General features: G+C 41.6%; 1 protein-coding gene and 1 long non-coding RNA gene across 4 annotated transcripts; one reads left to right on the top strand and one right to left on the bottom strand.

Annotated features, from left to right (window-relative positions):
- Positions 1 to 5,042: 5,042 nt before the first annotated feature.
- LOC134155958 (uncharacterized) lies at positions 5,043 to 7,371 on the bottom strand. Its single transcript, XR_009961779.1, has 2 exons — positions 6,836 to 7,371; positions 5,043 to 5,948 (listed from the first exon to the last, which is right to left on the bottom strand). It is a non-coding gene; the product is annotated as an uncharacterized LOC134155958 (long non-coding RNA).
- LOC134155957 (toll-like receptor 7) lies at positions 5,429 to 13,402 on the top strand. Of its 3 annotated transcripts, XM_062603622.1 has the most exons (4): positions 5,511 to 5,526; positions 5,922 to 5,967; positions 9,190 to 9,236; positions 9,788 to 13,402. In XM_062603622.1, exon 4 carries the CDS (start codon positions 9,803 to 9,805, stop codon positions 12,926 to 12,928), a length of 3,126 nt encoding a protein of 1,041 aa, XP_062459606.1. In that variant the 5' UTR covers positions 5,511 to 5,526; positions 5,922 to 5,967; positions 9,190 to 9,236; positions 9,788 to 9,802; the 3' UTR covers positions 12,929 to 13,402. The 3 variants fall into 3 exon arrangements, with proteins under 3 accessions (XP_062459604.1, XP_062459606.1, XP_062459605.1); XM_062603620.1 differs by lacking the exon at positions 9,190 to 9,236 and having other exon boundaries at positions 5,429 to 5,526; XM_062603621.1 differs by lacking the exon at positions 5,511 to 5,526 and having other exon boundaries at positions 5,850 to 5,967.
- Positions 13,403 to 17,956: the final 4,554 nt, after the last annotated feature.

Genomic DNA, 17,956 nt, shown 5'->3' on the forward strand with positions numbered 1-17,956 from the left:
AAACTCAGTTTCCTACCTGAAATCATAGCTGTTACATACAAAAGCATTTGCCGTGCGTGCGAAGGCTTCTTTGCTGTGGAGCTGCATAAAGAACAGCCTTTCATCCTACCTTGCTTATTCTGGGGTATACTTACAATGGTAAAATTGTATTATAAAATGGGGTTTTCCATTCCAACCATAGTCAAATAGACTATTTTTTTTTTCTCTGAGAATGAATCTATATTTCTTTATAATTTTCCAGTAATATTTTTTCTTGTATGGGTTTTTTTGTCATTGTGAAAATGAGGAAGACAAAATTTCATCTGTACTACTTTCTGTGATGAGTACAGAAATAGGGTATATAAGATATTGTGATGAGAGTTATGTTCAGCCACTAATTCTTGGAAATTCCTCATTTACAGTTGAATTTTCAGAAATATGTCATGATACAGCAGAAAACAAACTTACATTGTTTTATTTGGTAAAGCAATTTTTAAATGTAAGATTATTTAACTTATATTCCTGAAAACATTACTTTGCAGTTAAGTGCTTAACCCCCAGTCTGTGACCACATAATTATGCCAGAGTTCAGAGCTTACTACTATGCAAACGGTATACAATACTTTTAATGCATGGTATCAATTCAGTTGCTTTATAGATTACAGCTTTATTACCAAAAAAAAACCCTCTGAATTGTTTGCTTAAACACAAGTTGTATAAATAAATCTTGCAAATTACTTGTGACAAGAGTTTGCTTGGGGTTTTATCATTCTGATTTTTTTTTTTTTTTTTTATTTGAGAACATGCCCTGCACAAGTGAAATAGGGAAAGATGCAGGCATTGATTCTTGTGCAAGCGTTCCTCATAAATCATACTCCAGCTGTCTTGGACATAAGGATGAACTGTTAATCACACCAGACTGGTACACATCATGTTATGACAGAAGGGACACAATGTTGACATTTCAGTGGAAGTTTGATTTAACACTTTCTGAAGAGCTCTTACTTTGCAAATTGATGTAAGCAAGCCACTCAGCTATTTAACAGGCTGAGGTGGGGAAAAGAGCAGAAGGAATATACAGAACTAAGGTTACTGTGTCCACTGCATTTTGTGCACTTAGAGGTAAATTCAGATGGCTCTCTGTCTCTGCCCTGGGCACCTTCCACTCAACCAGACTGCTCAAAGCCCCATCCAACCTGGCTTTGAACACTGCCAGGGCTGGGACAGCCACAACTTCTCTGGGCAGCCTGTTTCACTGTCTTGCTCAGTCACAGTAAAGAACTTCCTCATGTTTAATCTAAACCAGCAGGAAGAACCCACACAAGCAGTCCTGCCAAGGTGAGAGATCAGCCACTTGTAACAAAACCAGCAATGAGAAGGAAAACCAGCAATGAGAAGGAAAACCAGCAAGTTCTGGTTGTTGGGAATTCCTTCCTCTGTGGAACAGAAGTACCCCTTTTTGAAAAAGAGGGCCAGACCCTCTTTTCAGGGACCCAAATTAGGAATGCCACCACAAGTTTGAAGAACACATTTCAACCTTTAGACTACTATACATTTCTGCTCTTTCGCATAGATACAAATGATGTTGAAATAAAAACTCCGAAATCCATCAAAAGAGACTTCAGAGCCCTGGGAAGAATGCTAAAAAATTCAGGAGCACATGTACTGTTTTCCTCAATCTTCTCAGTAATGGAGAGAGGCTTCAGAAGAAACAGGTAAGCCTAGGATACTTGGCTTCAGGACTGGTGTCTCCACCAAAACTTTGGGGGTTTGACATGGATGAGCCTTTGAGAGACAAGGTATGTTGGGGCCTGACAGGATCCACCTGTACTGATGGGGAAAACGGGGTTTTGGGAATAAACTGGCAGGTCTGATCAAGAACTAGGACTTATGGGGGAAGCAGATGCCATCAGGACTGCAGTAGGTAAGCCGAGAGTTGGCATGGTATCACCACAGGGTGGCAATCCCAGTGGGACTATTTATACCGCTCCTGGGAGTGCAGAAAGCTCAGAAGCGTATCTGAAATGCTTGCACAACAGTGCACACAGTATGAGAAAAAAATGGGATGAATAGAAGTGTTGGTGTTGTGGTTTAAGCCTAGCTATCAAATAAGTACCACACAGCTACTTGCTAATACCTCTCCACCCCCAAGTAGGATGGGAAGAAGAATCAGAAAATATAACCATTGGGTTAAGAACAGTTTAATTATTGAAATAAATTAAAATATAATAATAGTAGTAGAAATACTAAGATGAAAAACAGACAACCCCAGAAAAACAAGTAATGCACAATACAATTGCTCACCATCTGCTGACCGATACCCAGCCCATTCCCAAGCTGTGATGAGTATCTCCTAGCCAATTCCCCCCAGTTTATATATGGGGCATGATGTGCTGTGGTAGGGAATACCCCTTTGGATATTTTGGGTCACGTATCCTGTCTCTGCTCCCTCCCGGCTTCTTCTGCCCCTCCTCACTGCATGAGAGACTGAAATGTCTTTGATTGGGATAAGCATTACTTAGTAACAACTCAAACATCAGTGTGTTATCAGCATTGTTCTCAGACTAAAGCTGGAATACAGCATTGCACCACGTACTAGGAAAAAAAATAACTCCATCACAGTCAAAATAAGTTGGTCAGCTGCTGGAGATACAATTTCATTTGATATTGGTGAGACTTGGAAAGAGTTCCTTCCAATTGAAACATTATTCTGTTCTTTGAATGCCAGATGCCTTTGCTTTCAGCAAATAGTTTTAACCTGTTGTAAACACCAAATGGTCAGTCTTGGCACTGGGGTAGCCTCAGCTTTCAGAAATAGGAAAGTCTTTCTGTGATGCTAGTGGGTCCTTCAGCCGTATGTCAGTGCAGTGGGTGGTTGGCTAAACTTGGCGCAGATCTTTGAGGGTCTCCTCCCTCATCAGAGCTCTGAGAGCTTTCTCTGCCCTTGTAGGCCAATTATCCCTAGTGCTGTATTCTGCTTATTGTTTTAGTTGTTTTTAGTGCCTGCAAACACATTTCTGCAACTGCTGTCAGCAGGGATCCTGCATTTTTACACCCCTTAAGGCTTCTGCAAGTGATTTTATCATTTCCTCAATTTTGCTGTCCATTTCTCTTTGTGGTTCTGTTTGTACATCTGTCTACATCAGTTTGCAGAGTCAAATTAGGTATTTCAAAAACTGAGCAACTCGCGTCTGATAATTTCCTGCGTAAATTGTGCAGTGTTACACTAAATGTCATATTAACCATGAATATCTGGAGTGCTATCATAATCATTGTTATGAGGGTTAGCGTATTAGAGAACAGACATTGCTGCAAGACTTTAGGTAAACTACCCAGCTGAACATAACAGAACATAACATGAACATAACAGAATCCTGATTTTGATAAATAAATTTTCTGTAAGTTTTCATTTGGAAGAGGAAAAAAAAAAAACCACACAAAAAAATATGGTGTTTACCAGCCCAATTTCCATCTAACTGAAACCCTAACCTGTAGATGACAGATTAAGGAGAGTAGATAAAATAGAGACTCTTGCTCTAGTTTAGATGATATTCTTTGCTCACAGGTGGCAAAATACATGCATTGTTACCAGTGGGTCCTCCCCTAGCACATGATGTGGTAGGAAGTACTTTTCTGCTTTCAGTTACTTTGTGTTTCACAAGAGGTAAAAGAGATTTTGCACGACATCTGAAGGAAACCAGAACTTTTATTAGTAAATCAGTGACCCTCTGTACCTCTAAAAATCAAATTATAGTTGTGAAGTTCTGGACTGCTGAGCTCCTCTGAATTTACCCCAGCCTTCTGAAGGGAAATATTGCTGTATTTTGCTTCCCACATTTCTTAGGTTTAAGAAAAAGGCAAAAAAAAAAGGCAAAAAGCCCTCTATGTTTCTAGTAGTGCTCAGCTAAAGTTGCAGTTTCACTCTGCATGGAATTGAAACTCGTATGCTCTTGGCTGTGTGACAGCAAGCCTTCCTAATATGAATTAAAAGAAACCAAACCAGCCTTAGCCCAAAAGAAAAGGTAAAGTGTCAGTACAACTATTAGAATTTCCAAAGTTTGTAGGTATAGACTCCAAGGAAGATCTCCAAAGGCACCGAGCACCTGTCAAGAATTACAGGGTTGGGTGATGGGCCACTGTGCTTTAGAAAACCTACTTACAATCTAAGTAGGCATTAAGGATCTCATGTTCAAGCATAATGTATCACAGACGTGGTTAGGTGCTTGAAGAAATCAACTTTCACAATCCAGTGTGGGCCAAGTTATTCTCTTATTCACAATGAATTAAGCAAATTTGCTTTTTAATAAGGTGAATAACTGAATGAAAGCTATATTTCTCTTCTGGTGGTACACAATCTAGGAGACATTCACAGTAGAATAGCTAGCATAGGGTGTTTGCAATTAAGGTTTTCCTCCTACCAGAAATGCATTGAATGGCCTTGCAGAAGGCAGCAAGGATTTTAGTGAGATGTCTGCTTTAGTTATGATAACCCACAATGAAAACCTCAGTGCCTCTTGTGTGAAAAGTAAATTCCAGTTACCAATAAATAGCAGAGGAATTGTACTTTATTTGGGTACTTCTAGTAATCAGGCACAAAGGTGAGCAATATAGTCCTGAGCCTATCATTAATTAATGAGCCCTTTCCTAGGCCTTAATTAAAATGGTAATAATGCTGTACACTTTCTTGGTTTTCTTTATGTCTGTAAGACTCTGCCACTAAAACCAGGGAATTTTAAAGTATGATTGCAAATTTTTTCTGTGTTCATTTTTCAGGTTCCAGTCTTCCAAAACGATCCAGTCTTCCTTGGCTCCATCACAGTCAGAGAAATTATGAGCTGCTACTTAAAATATAAAGAAAAATACATAGGGAAAGAAGATATAAAAATCTCCAACCACCCCATCTAATAAATATCATAACCATTCAACTACTCTGTCCTGCTAAGCATAAGAACTTCTAAGAAAGAAGCTCTCAGACACTGTGTTCCATGAAAAGCTGGACTGTCACCATCTGAAGCCTAGCAGTGTCATTATTAACTTGGTCCCTTCTATGCTCTCCCACAAAGTTTTAATTTCTTTTGTACACTGTTTCCTATGCCCTTACCACTACCCTTTTTTTCCTGGTTTATTTTGGTTCCCTTCCCCCAGAGTCCCTTTCACTTAATAGACATTTATTCCGCAGAGTATTCAGCTTAAGAGATCTGTCCCAGTTCTTGAAGTTACAAAAGAAAGAAACACCACATTATATTTATGAAAATTACCAAATTTTCAAATTTGAAACACTGTTAGTAGAAATTAATAATTTCTGTCTCTCTGTGCAGTTTACATTAAAAAAATTGGGGGCAGGAAAGAAGGAACTTGAGCTTCTGCAAATCTTAGTTGTCTGAAGTGAATGTTACCCTTACGTAGCATACTAGTGTCCTAGCTGACTGATCTCATGCTGTGTCCCCAAATATTTTGCAATTGTCTTCCTTTGGGGCTTCCTGTGGCTTGGATGTTCATCTTTCTGGAGCAGATTTTATTATAGTTCTTTATGGTATAACACTGTAGGTAGGTAAAATACACAGTTTGAAATTTAAACCGTGTTCAAGTGTAGCAAAGAAGAGAGCAAATTGCAACATGAGACCAAAACGCACATGGATGCATGAGTCATGTGAGAAGTTGTAGGAAAATGACAAAAAAAAGTACTCAGTTATTTTTATGGGGCGTGGAGGAGTAAATGAAGTACTGTTGTTTTAATTTGAACTACAAATGTTTGAGGAAGTAGGTTGCAGCAGTTGTTTCACATTTAATTGTTTTTTCAAGTTGCAGTCCAGCTGGAGAGTAGTGATAGCGATTAGAGCTGTTGTCTTGAGTGAGTTATGTCACGTTACACTCTTCTCTGCACCTGAGCTGAACCAGTGGGGACCTCTTTTATGCTGTTTTTTTCCTGCTTCGATTTACAGTCTCCTCCAGTGACAAATCTGCCAGATCTGAAGCACACAGAAAATGGTAGGTTAAACTTTCATTTTAAATTTGCTTTTAAACCTTTTTGACTGGAACTGTTGTGGAAAGCCAACAAGACCATATTCTGCTTTTCTGCTTTCTAAATATTCCAATTTACTATTGTAGCTAGAAGCTGCAATACATAATGCGAGGAAAGGAAAGCATTTATTTGAGCCTAAATGGCTACTATTTAATTGTACTGCTGTGCTACACAATGAGTATAATAATGTCTTTTCTAACTGCTGTATCTTCTGAGGTGCTCTTTTTTCTCTAGCTTTTTCCTCTGTCACCATTTAAAGTACATATGGAACACCTACAGAAAAAAAAAGAATACTTCAGAAACATTGAACTGTATTGTATTTGAATACCCTAAATCAGTATGGGTTCATGCATATGCTGGTTAATATCAACAAATTAGTACTTGGTTTACATCTTGCAAAGCCAAATGTTCATGTGTATACTCTAGCTGAGCTTTCAAACTAGCAAAGACATTGCACAAGTCAGTGTTTCTTGTTTCTTCTAATTAAAACAATCTTTTTTTATTTGTTCTTGTACTGTAACAGACAGTGTTACACATGCAGATAGATAGACACAGCACCAGAATTTAGCAGTTTACAGTTAAGACAGCTAATGCATTAAAAAGGTATCAGGAAACAAAGTTATACAAAGAAATGAAGCACAAAGATGGTAGGAGATAGGCTGGCTCTGCAACAACACTTAGGTTCTTAAAAATACTGCAATATGTAAGAGCTGAAAATGTGAGCATTCTGAACATCTCAAAAGGCATTTTTTTGACTTCTTAAGAAACACACAAATATATTCATGTAGACATTTAAGGCCCAGATTCATTGCAGTTAATTTTAGGCACTTAAACCTGCAGTGTTAGTCTCTGTTCGGTGTGCAGTCGGGTAGACTTCCATCTTCAGAGCTGAGCAGTGCCTGCAGGGCCTCCCTTGCATCTCTTCTGCTCTCTCTTGAATGTCAGTACAGCCCAGTTTGATGTCAATGAATTGAGGAACTTGGGTAAGTGCCTAAAATTAGATGCCTGAGTGCAGTGGCCAGTATGAGTATGTAAAAAGTTTGTGTCAATCTCACGTTGTCCAGCTCCTACTCTAGTGCTTGGCCAGAGGGTCTTAATTTGGTTTAGAGAATCTTTAAAGGTTGATGCTAATTAACTTTTCCTCAAGAGCAGCAAATCTGTAGTTTGACCCCCAGTTAGCAGCAGATGTTTTCCTTCCTTCTTTTAAAGGAAGATAGGCTGCTGGAGTTTGAACTGTGGCAGTTGTCAGTATCTTCTTTCATGGCTGCATGTACTGTGTTCGTGGCTGGTGAGGGTCAGCACTTCATGGTCTGCTGTGGCATGCATGGGTGGATAAAAATAAATGGCATCCATGAGATAGAGCAACATACCCTGCAGTGCAGATCTCCATGGTTTCTTTGCCACCTCTCTGCTGTGCACCATGGGCACCTGCCTTGGCCAATGACCTTGGCTCCTGGAGTACATTGATCTGGTAAAGCAAGAAATGGAAGTAAGTGAGAGCTGGGGTACCAAGGGCCATTCAGTTAGGATAAGAACTCTTTGGTTTTCATCAATCTAATAAAGTCTTTTACATGCATTATATAGTGTGTCCTTTGAAAAAGAAGAAAGGCAAAATATTTACAAGAACATACTCAGATTTTTCTTCAGCAGTGTTCAAAGACAGACCATGAGTTTTCCATTCTAACTGATATCAATGGTAGAGGCCTTCCTTCTCCCTCCCATATGCCTGCCCATATAATACGGGTAAAAAAAAAAGAGTTCCAAGAAAAAAAGCTAGGGTGGCAGGAGGGAATGAATGTGCTTTACCTTCTCCAAATTGGCTCACCACTTACTCTGATTATCCTTATTCACCATATTCATCCAAGTGCTTGTCAATACTAGGAAATCAGAGAAGTTCATCATCCTCTAAACTTGATTGATTAGACCATACTGAAGACACTGGTGAACTGTCTTACCCAGTAACCTCTGTCTGGGTGAGTTATTTTCATTCTTAACAAATGAGTCCACGAGGGCTGAAAACAATTACATATGAATTTACAGTCATGGCCAGGTTATTCCAGGTCAGCTTTCCTTGGAATGATAGTCATGGCTGCCAGCTGGGACATTTACCTACACTGCTTTTTTTTTTCATGAAAATCAGCTGAAAAGAAGAAACCACCATAGCACTTCCTGGCAATGGGAAACTGTGGTAGAAGAAAGGCTGTGGTGTAACACAGTAGTAGGTTACACTGAATTTGAGGTCTGCAGTGGATTTTTACTTTTTTCCTTCTGCAATTCAAAAGCTGACTGAACAAATCCCCAGGGTGACTCCCCTTGGCTGTTAAATCCAGATAGCAGAATTGGGGTGCTGTGTGAGACTTGATCTGGGTTCTCTACCATCTACTGCCCTGCTAGTCCCCAGAGTACACCTCCAGATACACAGATACATAGGTAGATTTAGCACAGTAACCTCAGCTAATGCACGCAACAGAAGCCTCAATCTCTGCGTCACTTGCAAGGCATGTCTTAGACAAAACTCACCAGGGTTTTCACATGCTGTTTCAGAGGGTCTTTATATATTTTTGTGTCCCAGCTAAATAGAAAAAAAAACACTTTTACACATGTCTTGAATGCTTTTCCTAATCACCTGATTTTCAGCTGCTTAACTGGGTATTTACATTTAGTCAATCTTATTACAAGCATAACTAATCCTGGTTGTTTAAGAGCACTCTGTGTACCATGCATCTTCCAGGCCTTCTACACTGAGTTTTCCAGGGAGAAAACATGATGTTCATTATTGTGGGGTTTTTGTCTTTAAATCTCTTGACCAGCACCAGACACAGGCAGTTAAGGCTGTGCAACAGAAAAATAGTCATGGCCCCTTTGCCTGTGCTAGACAAGCCATGGCAGGAAGCCTGCTTGCCTGGCTGGCTGCCTCTGGCCAGAGGGATGGGGTTTCTTTGACAGTGACTGTTACTGAGGAAGTAACTATTAAGTTGTGAAAAGCTTATTGCTCTTCCCCTAAAGACAGAAATCTATAAAACAGGCAAGACCACAAAGACTTCACAGATAGAGGGCATATTTTGGAAGGCTCTTTAAATGCCTGTAGAACTTTGCCTCTATTTGTTTACTGCTTATTACTCTTTTATGGGACATAATCAATCTTAAGTCCATGAAAATCTTTCATTTTTACATTTGCATCGCTACAGTGCTCTCTTGGAGCTCTGTCCTTATTGGCCCGTGAAAATGCAAAGGGGTATTAAACCATATAGAAGTGTAGCCACTGACTGGCTTAAGTTGACCATCTATCCATTCTACTACATATTAGAGGAAGAATCCCTATGATAATGTGAAATTTGAAATAGGCACACACCTGTTAGTATGGTTTTACATGATTTTCACATGCTTCAAAAACCTAATTTTGCTTGTTTATGCTATTATACCGTGGCAAACTGATGGATGTTTAACACCTTTAAAGAAGAAAGTTCACAGAGACATAGCCTTTAATCACCTGCCTTGTCATTTTTTTCAGTAATTTTTTTTTACGATTCATTATTTAAAGAGTGATAGTTATCTTAACACTCTTGATACTCAGTAATAAGAAAGTAAAGAAAGCATTTGAGGAAATACTAACATATGCCTCCCCCAAATTTATAATCCTCCCTATACATCCAATTCTAGCCAGTGTGAGAGACAGGACCGCAGGCTAGCTGTGTATTTTGTCTGACCAAGCACTTGCTTGACCTAATGTCCTATGACATGCTCTCATCACATTAAATTAATTCTTCCCTATTTCCTTATTTTAAGGTACCTCATGCAAAGATGTCAAATGTGCTGCCGTTTGTCTTGCTCTTCCCATTTCCGATGCTGCTGTCAGGAACTTGGTTTCCCAAAAGTTTACCCTGTGATGTTAATACCTTCGAAGGTACTGTGACAGTGGACTGCACCAATCGGCGTCTCCTGGAAGTCCCCAGAGGAATCCCTGCAAATGCTACCAACCTTACCTTAAGTATTAACCACATCCCCCATATCAATCCGGCATCCTTTGCCCATCTTGTAAACCTTGTGGAGATTGACTTCAGGTGCAACTGTGTGCCTGTCAGAATGGGGCCCAAAGACCATGTGTGCACCAAACACCCGAAGATCGAGAATGGCAGTTTTGCTGCCCTGACCAGATTGAAGTCATTGTATTTGGATGCAAACCAGCTGTGGGAAATACCCTGGGGTCTTCCTACTACTTTAAGTCTGCTGAGCCTGGAAGCAAACCATATCTCTTCTATCCAAAAAGCCAATTTGTCAGAGCTAGGAAACATAGAAGTGTTGTATCTGGGACAGAACTGTTACTACCGTAATCCATGCAATGTTTCATTTGAAATTGAAAAAACAGCCTTTCTGGAGCTGAAAAAATTAACAATACTATCCCTGAAGTCTAACAACTTAACTCATATTCCTCCCAATTTGCCATCTACATTAAAGGAATTATATATTTACAATAACAAGATTCAAGTGATTCAAGAACATGACTTGAGTACCCTTCACAACCTAGAAATTCTTGATTTAAGTGGTAACTGCCCACGCTGCTATAATGCCCCATATCCTTGTATTCCCTGCCCCAAGAGCACAATTGAGATACATTCAAAGGCCTTTTATTCCTTGAAAAATTTAAGAACTTTGCGACTTCACAGTAACTCTATTCAGAGCATACCCAGTAGCTGGTTTAAAAACTTAAGGAATCTCAAACAGCTTGACCTCTCCCAAAATTTCCTCATAAAGGAGATTGGAGATGCTCAGTTTCTGAAGTTTATCCCCAGCCTTGTAGAGCTTGACCTGTCCTTTAATTTTGAACTGAAGACGTATTCTCCAACCTTGAATTTGTCTAAGTATTTTTCTTCCCTCTCTAACCTGGAAACTCTGAGGCTCAGGGGTTATGTCTTCAAAGAACTGAGAGAAGGAAATCTAGATCCATTGCTCAGTCTTAGAAATCTAACAGTTTTGGATCTTGGGACTAATTTTATTAAAGTTGCTGACCTGAGTGTGTTCAAAAAATTCCCATCTCTTAAACTCATAGACCTCTCAGTGAATAAAATTTCTCCTTCTTCAGGTGAAAGCAACTTTTATGGGTTTTGCTCTAATCCTAGGATTTCAGTAGAGCAATACAACAGGCAAGTATTAGAGGAAATGCATTATTTCAAGTACGATGAGTACGGGCGAAGTTGCAGGTCCAAAGACAAAGAGGCTGCTTCCTACGAATCTTCAGTCAAAAAAGACTGCCTGAAATATGGAGAAACTCTGGATTTAAGCAGAAACAACGTATTTTTTATTAACCCCTTAGACTTCCAGGGCCTTAGTTACCTCCGATGCCTCAACTTGTCAGGTAATGCAATAAGTCAGACTTTAAATGGAAGTGAATTCTCCTACTTGTCTGGATTAAAATACCTGGATTTTTCTAACAACAGGATTGACTTGCTATACTCAACTGCTTTCAAGGAGTTAAAACTTCTAGAAATTCTAGACTTAAGCAATAACAAACATTATTTTCTGGCAGAAGGTGTCACTCACATGCTTAGTTTTATGAAAAACTTGGCCCATCTGAAGAAGCTGATGATGAATGAGAATGAAATTTCTACCTCTACTAACACAGGAATGGAAAGTCAGTCTCTTCAAATTCTAGAATTCAGAGGAAATCGTTTAGATGTTTTATGGATGGATGGGAATGCTAGATACTTGTCATTCTTCAAGAACCTGACTGGCCTGGAAGAACTGGATATTTCCTTCAACTCTCTTAGTTTTTTGCCTTATGGTGTTTTTGAAGCTATGCCTCCAGAACTCAAAATCCTCAATTTAACTAACAACCGGATGAAGAGTTTCAAATGGGAAAACCTGCACCATCTGAAAAAACTAGAAACTCTGGACCTCAGTAATAACCTTCTGGCTACTGTTCCCCAAGAACTGTCCAATTGCTCTTCAACAGTCCAAAACCTGATTCTCCGAAACAATCACATTCAACGGCTGAGCAAACATTTTCTCAGAGGTGCCTTTAAATTGAAATACTTGGACCTCAGCTCAAACAAGATCCAAATAATTAAGAAATCTAGCTTCCCTGAAAATGTCATTAACAACCTGAAGATGCTGCTGTTGCATGGCAATCCTTTCAAGTGTAACTGTGATGCTGTGTGGTTTGTTTGGTGGATCAATCAGACTCATGTGACTATTCCTCTTCTGGCCACAGATGTGACCTGTGCTGGCCCAGGAGCACATAAAGGAAAGAGCGTCGTTTTCTTGGATCTGTATACCTGTGAGCTGGACACCTCATATTTGATCCTGTATGCTCTGTCAGCTTCAACTGTCCTAGGCTTTATGGTGTTCACAGTGATGAGCCATCTCTATTTCTGGGATGTGTGGTATAGTTATCATTACTGCACTGCCAAGTGGAAGGGCTATCGCCATTTACCTTCACCAGATGCTTGCTATGATGCCTTTATTGCCTATGACAATGAAGATCCAGCTGTGAATGAATGGGTGATGGAAGAACTGGTTGAAAGGCTGGAAGATCAAAGAGCCAGACAGTTCAACTTATGCCTAGAAGGAAGGGACTGGCTCCCAGGACAGCCAGTCTTTGACAACCTTTCCCAGAGCATTCAGCTGAGCAAAAAGACCATATTTGTACTGACCAACAAGTATATTAAAAGCGGCAACTTCAAGACAACATTTTACATGGCCCACCAGCGGCTTCTAGATGAAAAAATAGATGTCATTATCTTGATATTTCTTGAGAAGGTTTTGCAGAAGTCCAGGTATGTTCGTCTGAGGAAGAGGCTGTGCAGAAGTTCTGTCCTGGAATGGCCAACTAACCCTAGATCTCAGCCCTACTTCTGGCAGTGCCTGAAAAATGCAATAGCTATGAACAATACCCTGGCTTACAACAAGCTTCTCCAGGAAACTGTTTAGCTCTGCCCTTCCCTGTAAATATTATTATGATGCATGATGAGAAAAATATCCTAAACTTCATTTGGAGAAGCTATCAAAGTGTAGAGGATAAATGTTAATTGTGATATTGTACCCCAAAAAGAAACGCACAATTAGTCCCAAATGATAGTTCACTTGTTTTGCTATGACAAGACAGAACAGAAACTGTTGCCAGCATGGATGTTTAGCTGATATTCACCCTGCTTGGCACTGACTGCTGCACAACAAGAGAAGATGCACTACCTACTGGAAGTCCCTGGTTTAGAACAGAATCACCACTTCCAAATTTCAGTTCACTGGAGGCCTCCAGCACGACCTGTGGTTGGGTCAGATGTGGGTGAGACACTTGCTCAGCTTATCCTAGTACACAGATTGCCAGGAGGAGTTAGGCTGTGCCTGAAGCTGCTGCTGTTCAGATCTCTGTTGGAGTAAATTTAGTTTTAACAGAAAATTATAGTTTCTGTATTTGGTGTATTAATGGAAAACAAGAAAAGTATCTGCTGACACATTTGTCTCAGAAAATACCTCAAGCAGAGCTCATATTTTAATTTTAGGAGTTGGGAAAATCTAAGAATGATTATCTTTTCATCTCAGGCTTACAGCTGCCAAGCCTACCGCTTCTGAGGGGACAACAGCCCTAATCACTGGGGAGAGGAAGTTCAGGTGGGACTGCCGTCAGGGGCTTGGGTTGTGGTATGGGAGCTCTCCCTCTGTTGTGTTGTCCAAAAGCTCACTAGCCTGAAGAAACTCTGAAGAACATGTATGAGCTAAAATGGGAAGCTATGTGAGAAACAAGCTCAAAAGGGTTTGCAGGCTGTAGGCTGGAAGGAGTTACAAGGTAAAGGGAGTCCTTGTGCATGGAGCTGCTGTGTGGGAGCAAGAAGGGGGAGCAGGACAGCACAGGCTAAAGAAGAGGCACAAGGCAGGTGAAGAGAATCAAGTAAAACAGAGGAAGTGGTAAGTGACGAATGTAAAGAAAGAAAAGAGAAAGAAGATGTGGAAATAATGGAGGAAAACACAGCTAAACTAGGGCATGACAGCAGTTAAATTAAGCATTTACTACTAATTTCCAAGTAATCTCTTCATTCTGCCTTTCACCTGCTTCCTTGGCTGCTGGCTGAGCTGGCTCCTCCCTGAGGACTAAGGTCTCCTCTCACATGCTGTGCTATTAGCTTTAGGAGCTCCGCTTCCCTGTTTCCACCCAGGTCCTGTGTTACAGCCCCTTGTATATTAACTGGGATGGTGCTTGCAGGTCCAGCCAGGGCTGGGGCCTGGAGCCATGCTAAAGTGGCTGACTCCCCTCCATCTGTTCAGACCTTCTCCAGAACAAAACACAGTCGCTCAAAGTGCAAAACATGTACAAGGAAAGCACCCATCCCACTGTTTGTTTGTGCTATGTCCTTCAGAGCAGCCTCGGGCCCTCCTTCACCTCCTTGTTCCCTAGGCAGGCCCCTCTCCCTCAGCAGTATCTGGGGCACCACTAAAAACCTTAGCTGGGAATGGGTCTGACTTTAGAGATGCATCCTGAAAAAGGGAAGAAACACTGCTCAGAAATACAAACACTTGGGCCTGTTCCCCACCCCAGTTCACAGCAGAACCTCCTCAAACATATGACAGTAATACTTCAGCTGAAGCCTAAATCTCTGTGCATGGCACAGGCAGGCTCTCAGCTTGCTGTGATGATTGCTCTCTGTTTCAGAAGGGCAGCATGCTCTGACCTTGCTGGGTGCTCCTGTCCACAGCACAGCCTAGGCAGCTTGTCCCCTCTCTCAAAGCATTTTTTCTTTCCTCACAACCAGTCTTGGTGACAGTTCTAACTCTTAGGGAACCGACACTCTTAACTGCTTTGAACCTGCTTATTTCAGCTGCCTCCTGTGTCTCCTCACCTACCAGTTCTGCCTGGTCCTTTCTTTAAATATCCCCTTTTTTATTTAATGGTAGGCAACCTGACAGACAAGAACACAAAAAGAAACCAAACCTCACATAATATTATTACAGATAACAAGTTTTCTTTCCTCTAAAATTGTCACAGCATTTTTATTGATTAAATAAGAAGTAGGTAACTTTGGAGGGCCTGCTTGAAAAAAAGTGAGGTTTATGGAAATAATAATATACGTTTTTATAATGCATCTTTCTGATGGTTCTGCTAGTAAGCCTAAATAATCTGTATCTCTAAGTATGATAACATGAGCTGTAATATGATTCTCTTCATAAGGTAATGTTTGAAATAAGAACCTCTGCTCCTCAGTTACTCCTACACCATCTTCCCCTACCTCCCCACACAATGTCTACCCAGATCAGATCCTCTTTCTCAGCCTAGTTGATTAGGGCAGGGAGACAATGTCACCTGGGCTTTCCAAGCTTGAAGAGAGAAGTACTTCCTCCTCTTCCATTGAGAAGCTTCCAAAGGACGGGTATAGCATGACTAGCAATGCACATATATATACATATACAAAAGTCCGAGCTTACAGTAGGGAGAACACCTTATGCATGCTGCAGCACAAGACTGCAGAGGCCAGGTGTGCTGCACCAACACTTTGCATCAAAGACACCAAATGATGCTGGGGTCTGCAGTGGGAAACGAGCAATCTGCTGGCATGGCACTGCCCACTGCCAAGGCCAACACTCTTGGCAAGCACCTGAGTCAGCAGGAAAAGAGCCCATGGCTGTTTTCATGTGATAAAATCCTTCCTGATATCTGCACCCTTGCCTTGCTAAAACATGGACAGAGGAATAAGGAGAGATGAAGGAAGACTGAAACACCAAGTTTTCTTTTTTTAGCTAGAGAAGACAATTCCCACCTACTGCTCACCCTGGTTTGTGTCCTATTGACACCCCAGAGTAGTTACCATGCTGGAGGGAGGAGGTATCAGGTATCAACCCAACTACCTGAGGCATGCCTACATGCTCTCTGAAATGCTTCAGGGTATGCTAGAAGGCGGTTGCATTCTATCCTGGACCATGTGTGTTTTGCAGATTAAAGATTATATTTATACCCATAGAACAAGTGGACCTGGGGCTTTTTTTTTTTTTTTTTTTTGATAGTTTCATAGACTCGTAGAATAGTTAGGGTTGGAAAGGACCTTAAGATCATCAAGTTCCAGCCCCCTGCCATGTGCAGGGACACCTTGCACTAAACCATGTCACCCAAGACACGGCATCATGTGCATTCCCTTGTTAGCCCCTGCAGAACTGTGAAGCAGTTCTGGGTTGGGGATGTCAGATTTTAAGGGAAGCCCCTTGTTTTTGACTGTATCTTTTTTTTGTTACTAGCTCCCAGCTCCCGGGATCACTGCCCTCCTCCTTTTCTGTGTGCGCTATGAGGGACGCTTGAGGCCCCTGCCCAGCCTGGGCCCGGAGCAAGCAGTCCAGCTCCCTCAGCTTCCCTGACACCTTTCAGCTACTGACAGTGCCCCGCAGCTCAGCCGCCAGTGCACGAGGACCTCCACCACTGCGGACCGAGCGCAGCCCTGCCCATTGTGCACCCTCGCCTCACGAGACCAGTGCAGGCTCTTTCAGCACCCCGAGCTCCACGCTGCAGCCTCCCCTCTCATCGGCTCTGCCTGGTGCCGACGCTGCCACCACCGAGGCAGCCAAGAGCAGAGCTCCCAGACCAGGCCCTGGCCCTGAAGAAAGCACTCCCCACTCCACTCGCGCTGTCTGCCCCGGCGGCCGCCCCACGCGCTGTTACCACGCCCCCTGGGGCGGGCTTTCCCCGCTCAGGGCGGGGCCGTCCCTCCGGGCTCCGCCCCCCCCTGCGAGTCCCCGCCCGCCTCAGCGGAGCTGCCGGCTCCTGGGCAAGGCCCGGCGAGGGCTCGAGGCTCCCTGGGCGGCTCTCGCCGCTCGGAGCTGAGGCTCCTGGGCGCGGGGTTTCCCCTCGCTCCGGTGCTGAAGGCGCCTCTCTGGAGCTGCCCAGCTCGGGAAATGACGAGGTTCATACATAATAAAACAGAGCAAGCACTTCGTTGCTGGGCACAAGCTCAATCTAAGTCTTTCTTGAAGAGGAAAAATGATCTGAATTTAGATTAGTTGGGTTTATGGACATGAAATGCCTTAAATGGGCACGCCCTCCATTTGTCACGGAATCTTTTGTTATAGTTAACACCACCAAAAAGTTATTTGATAGATTCAAACTAATAATTTGTTGCTTTAACTGTATGACAATTTTAACTTTGGAGGTAGCTTGCCTGGTTGGTGTGGCAGTGTCTGAATTTACAAAACAATGAAGAATCATGAGGTTTCTACACCTCAGGGTTTCATGATGGTATAGCTTATGATCAGATATCTACCTAAAAGTAGACATCTACAGCTGTATTAATAGGTCTGCATCATTCTCCCTTCAGAGGTGAGATGATAGAGACATTTTGTGAATATCAGTATCCTAGCACTTGAGATTTTTAGATGGGTCAGAGTAATTGCAACCCAAAAGTGGGATTTCTTCCCATCTGCTGCTAAGAGTTCATTCCCGTGGTGACCAGCTCAGATGTAGGTGTCTGCACTCAAATACTTTCAGTTAGGTGAGGTGACAGTCAGGGGCAACTTGGTTTTGAATAACTGTGTCATGTTTACATCAAAATAACTAAAGCGCTACAACACCAAAGCACCATAAGACCAATGCTGTTCTTCATTGGTTGCTGTTTCCTTACAGAAATTGTACCAAATGTACAATGGCTAGACTTGTTATTTAGTCTACGTGGCTTGGAAAGACCACACATGGAGTGAAAGAAGGAGGAAGAACAGAAAAGAAAAGGAATATTGGTGAATGTATCAAGTTTTGACAGTTCTCATGGAATCGACAGGAAATCCCGTTGTTTACATTACTATCATTATTGTACCACAAGAAGAATAATCAATTAAAACTGGCAAGAAACATTATTACTTACAACACAGGTTTATATGAATATAAAGTCTTCTTTTGTCTCTTTGATCCCTCTGTTTTTAAGAACTGACATATAAGGAACTTGCAGGTGTTTCCTTGTGAAAATAATTTATGTTAGAAGGGACCTCTGG

This window comes from Pezoporus occidentalis, unplaced genomic scaffold, assembly GCF_034315485.1.
Source record: "Pezoporus occidentalis ecotype Australia unplaced genomic scaffold, CSIRO_AGI_Poc_V1 ctg81, whole genome shotgun sequence".
Taxonomy (NCBI): Eukaryota; Metazoa; Chordata; class Aves; order Psittaciformes; family Psittacidae; genus Pezoporus; species Pezoporus occidentalis.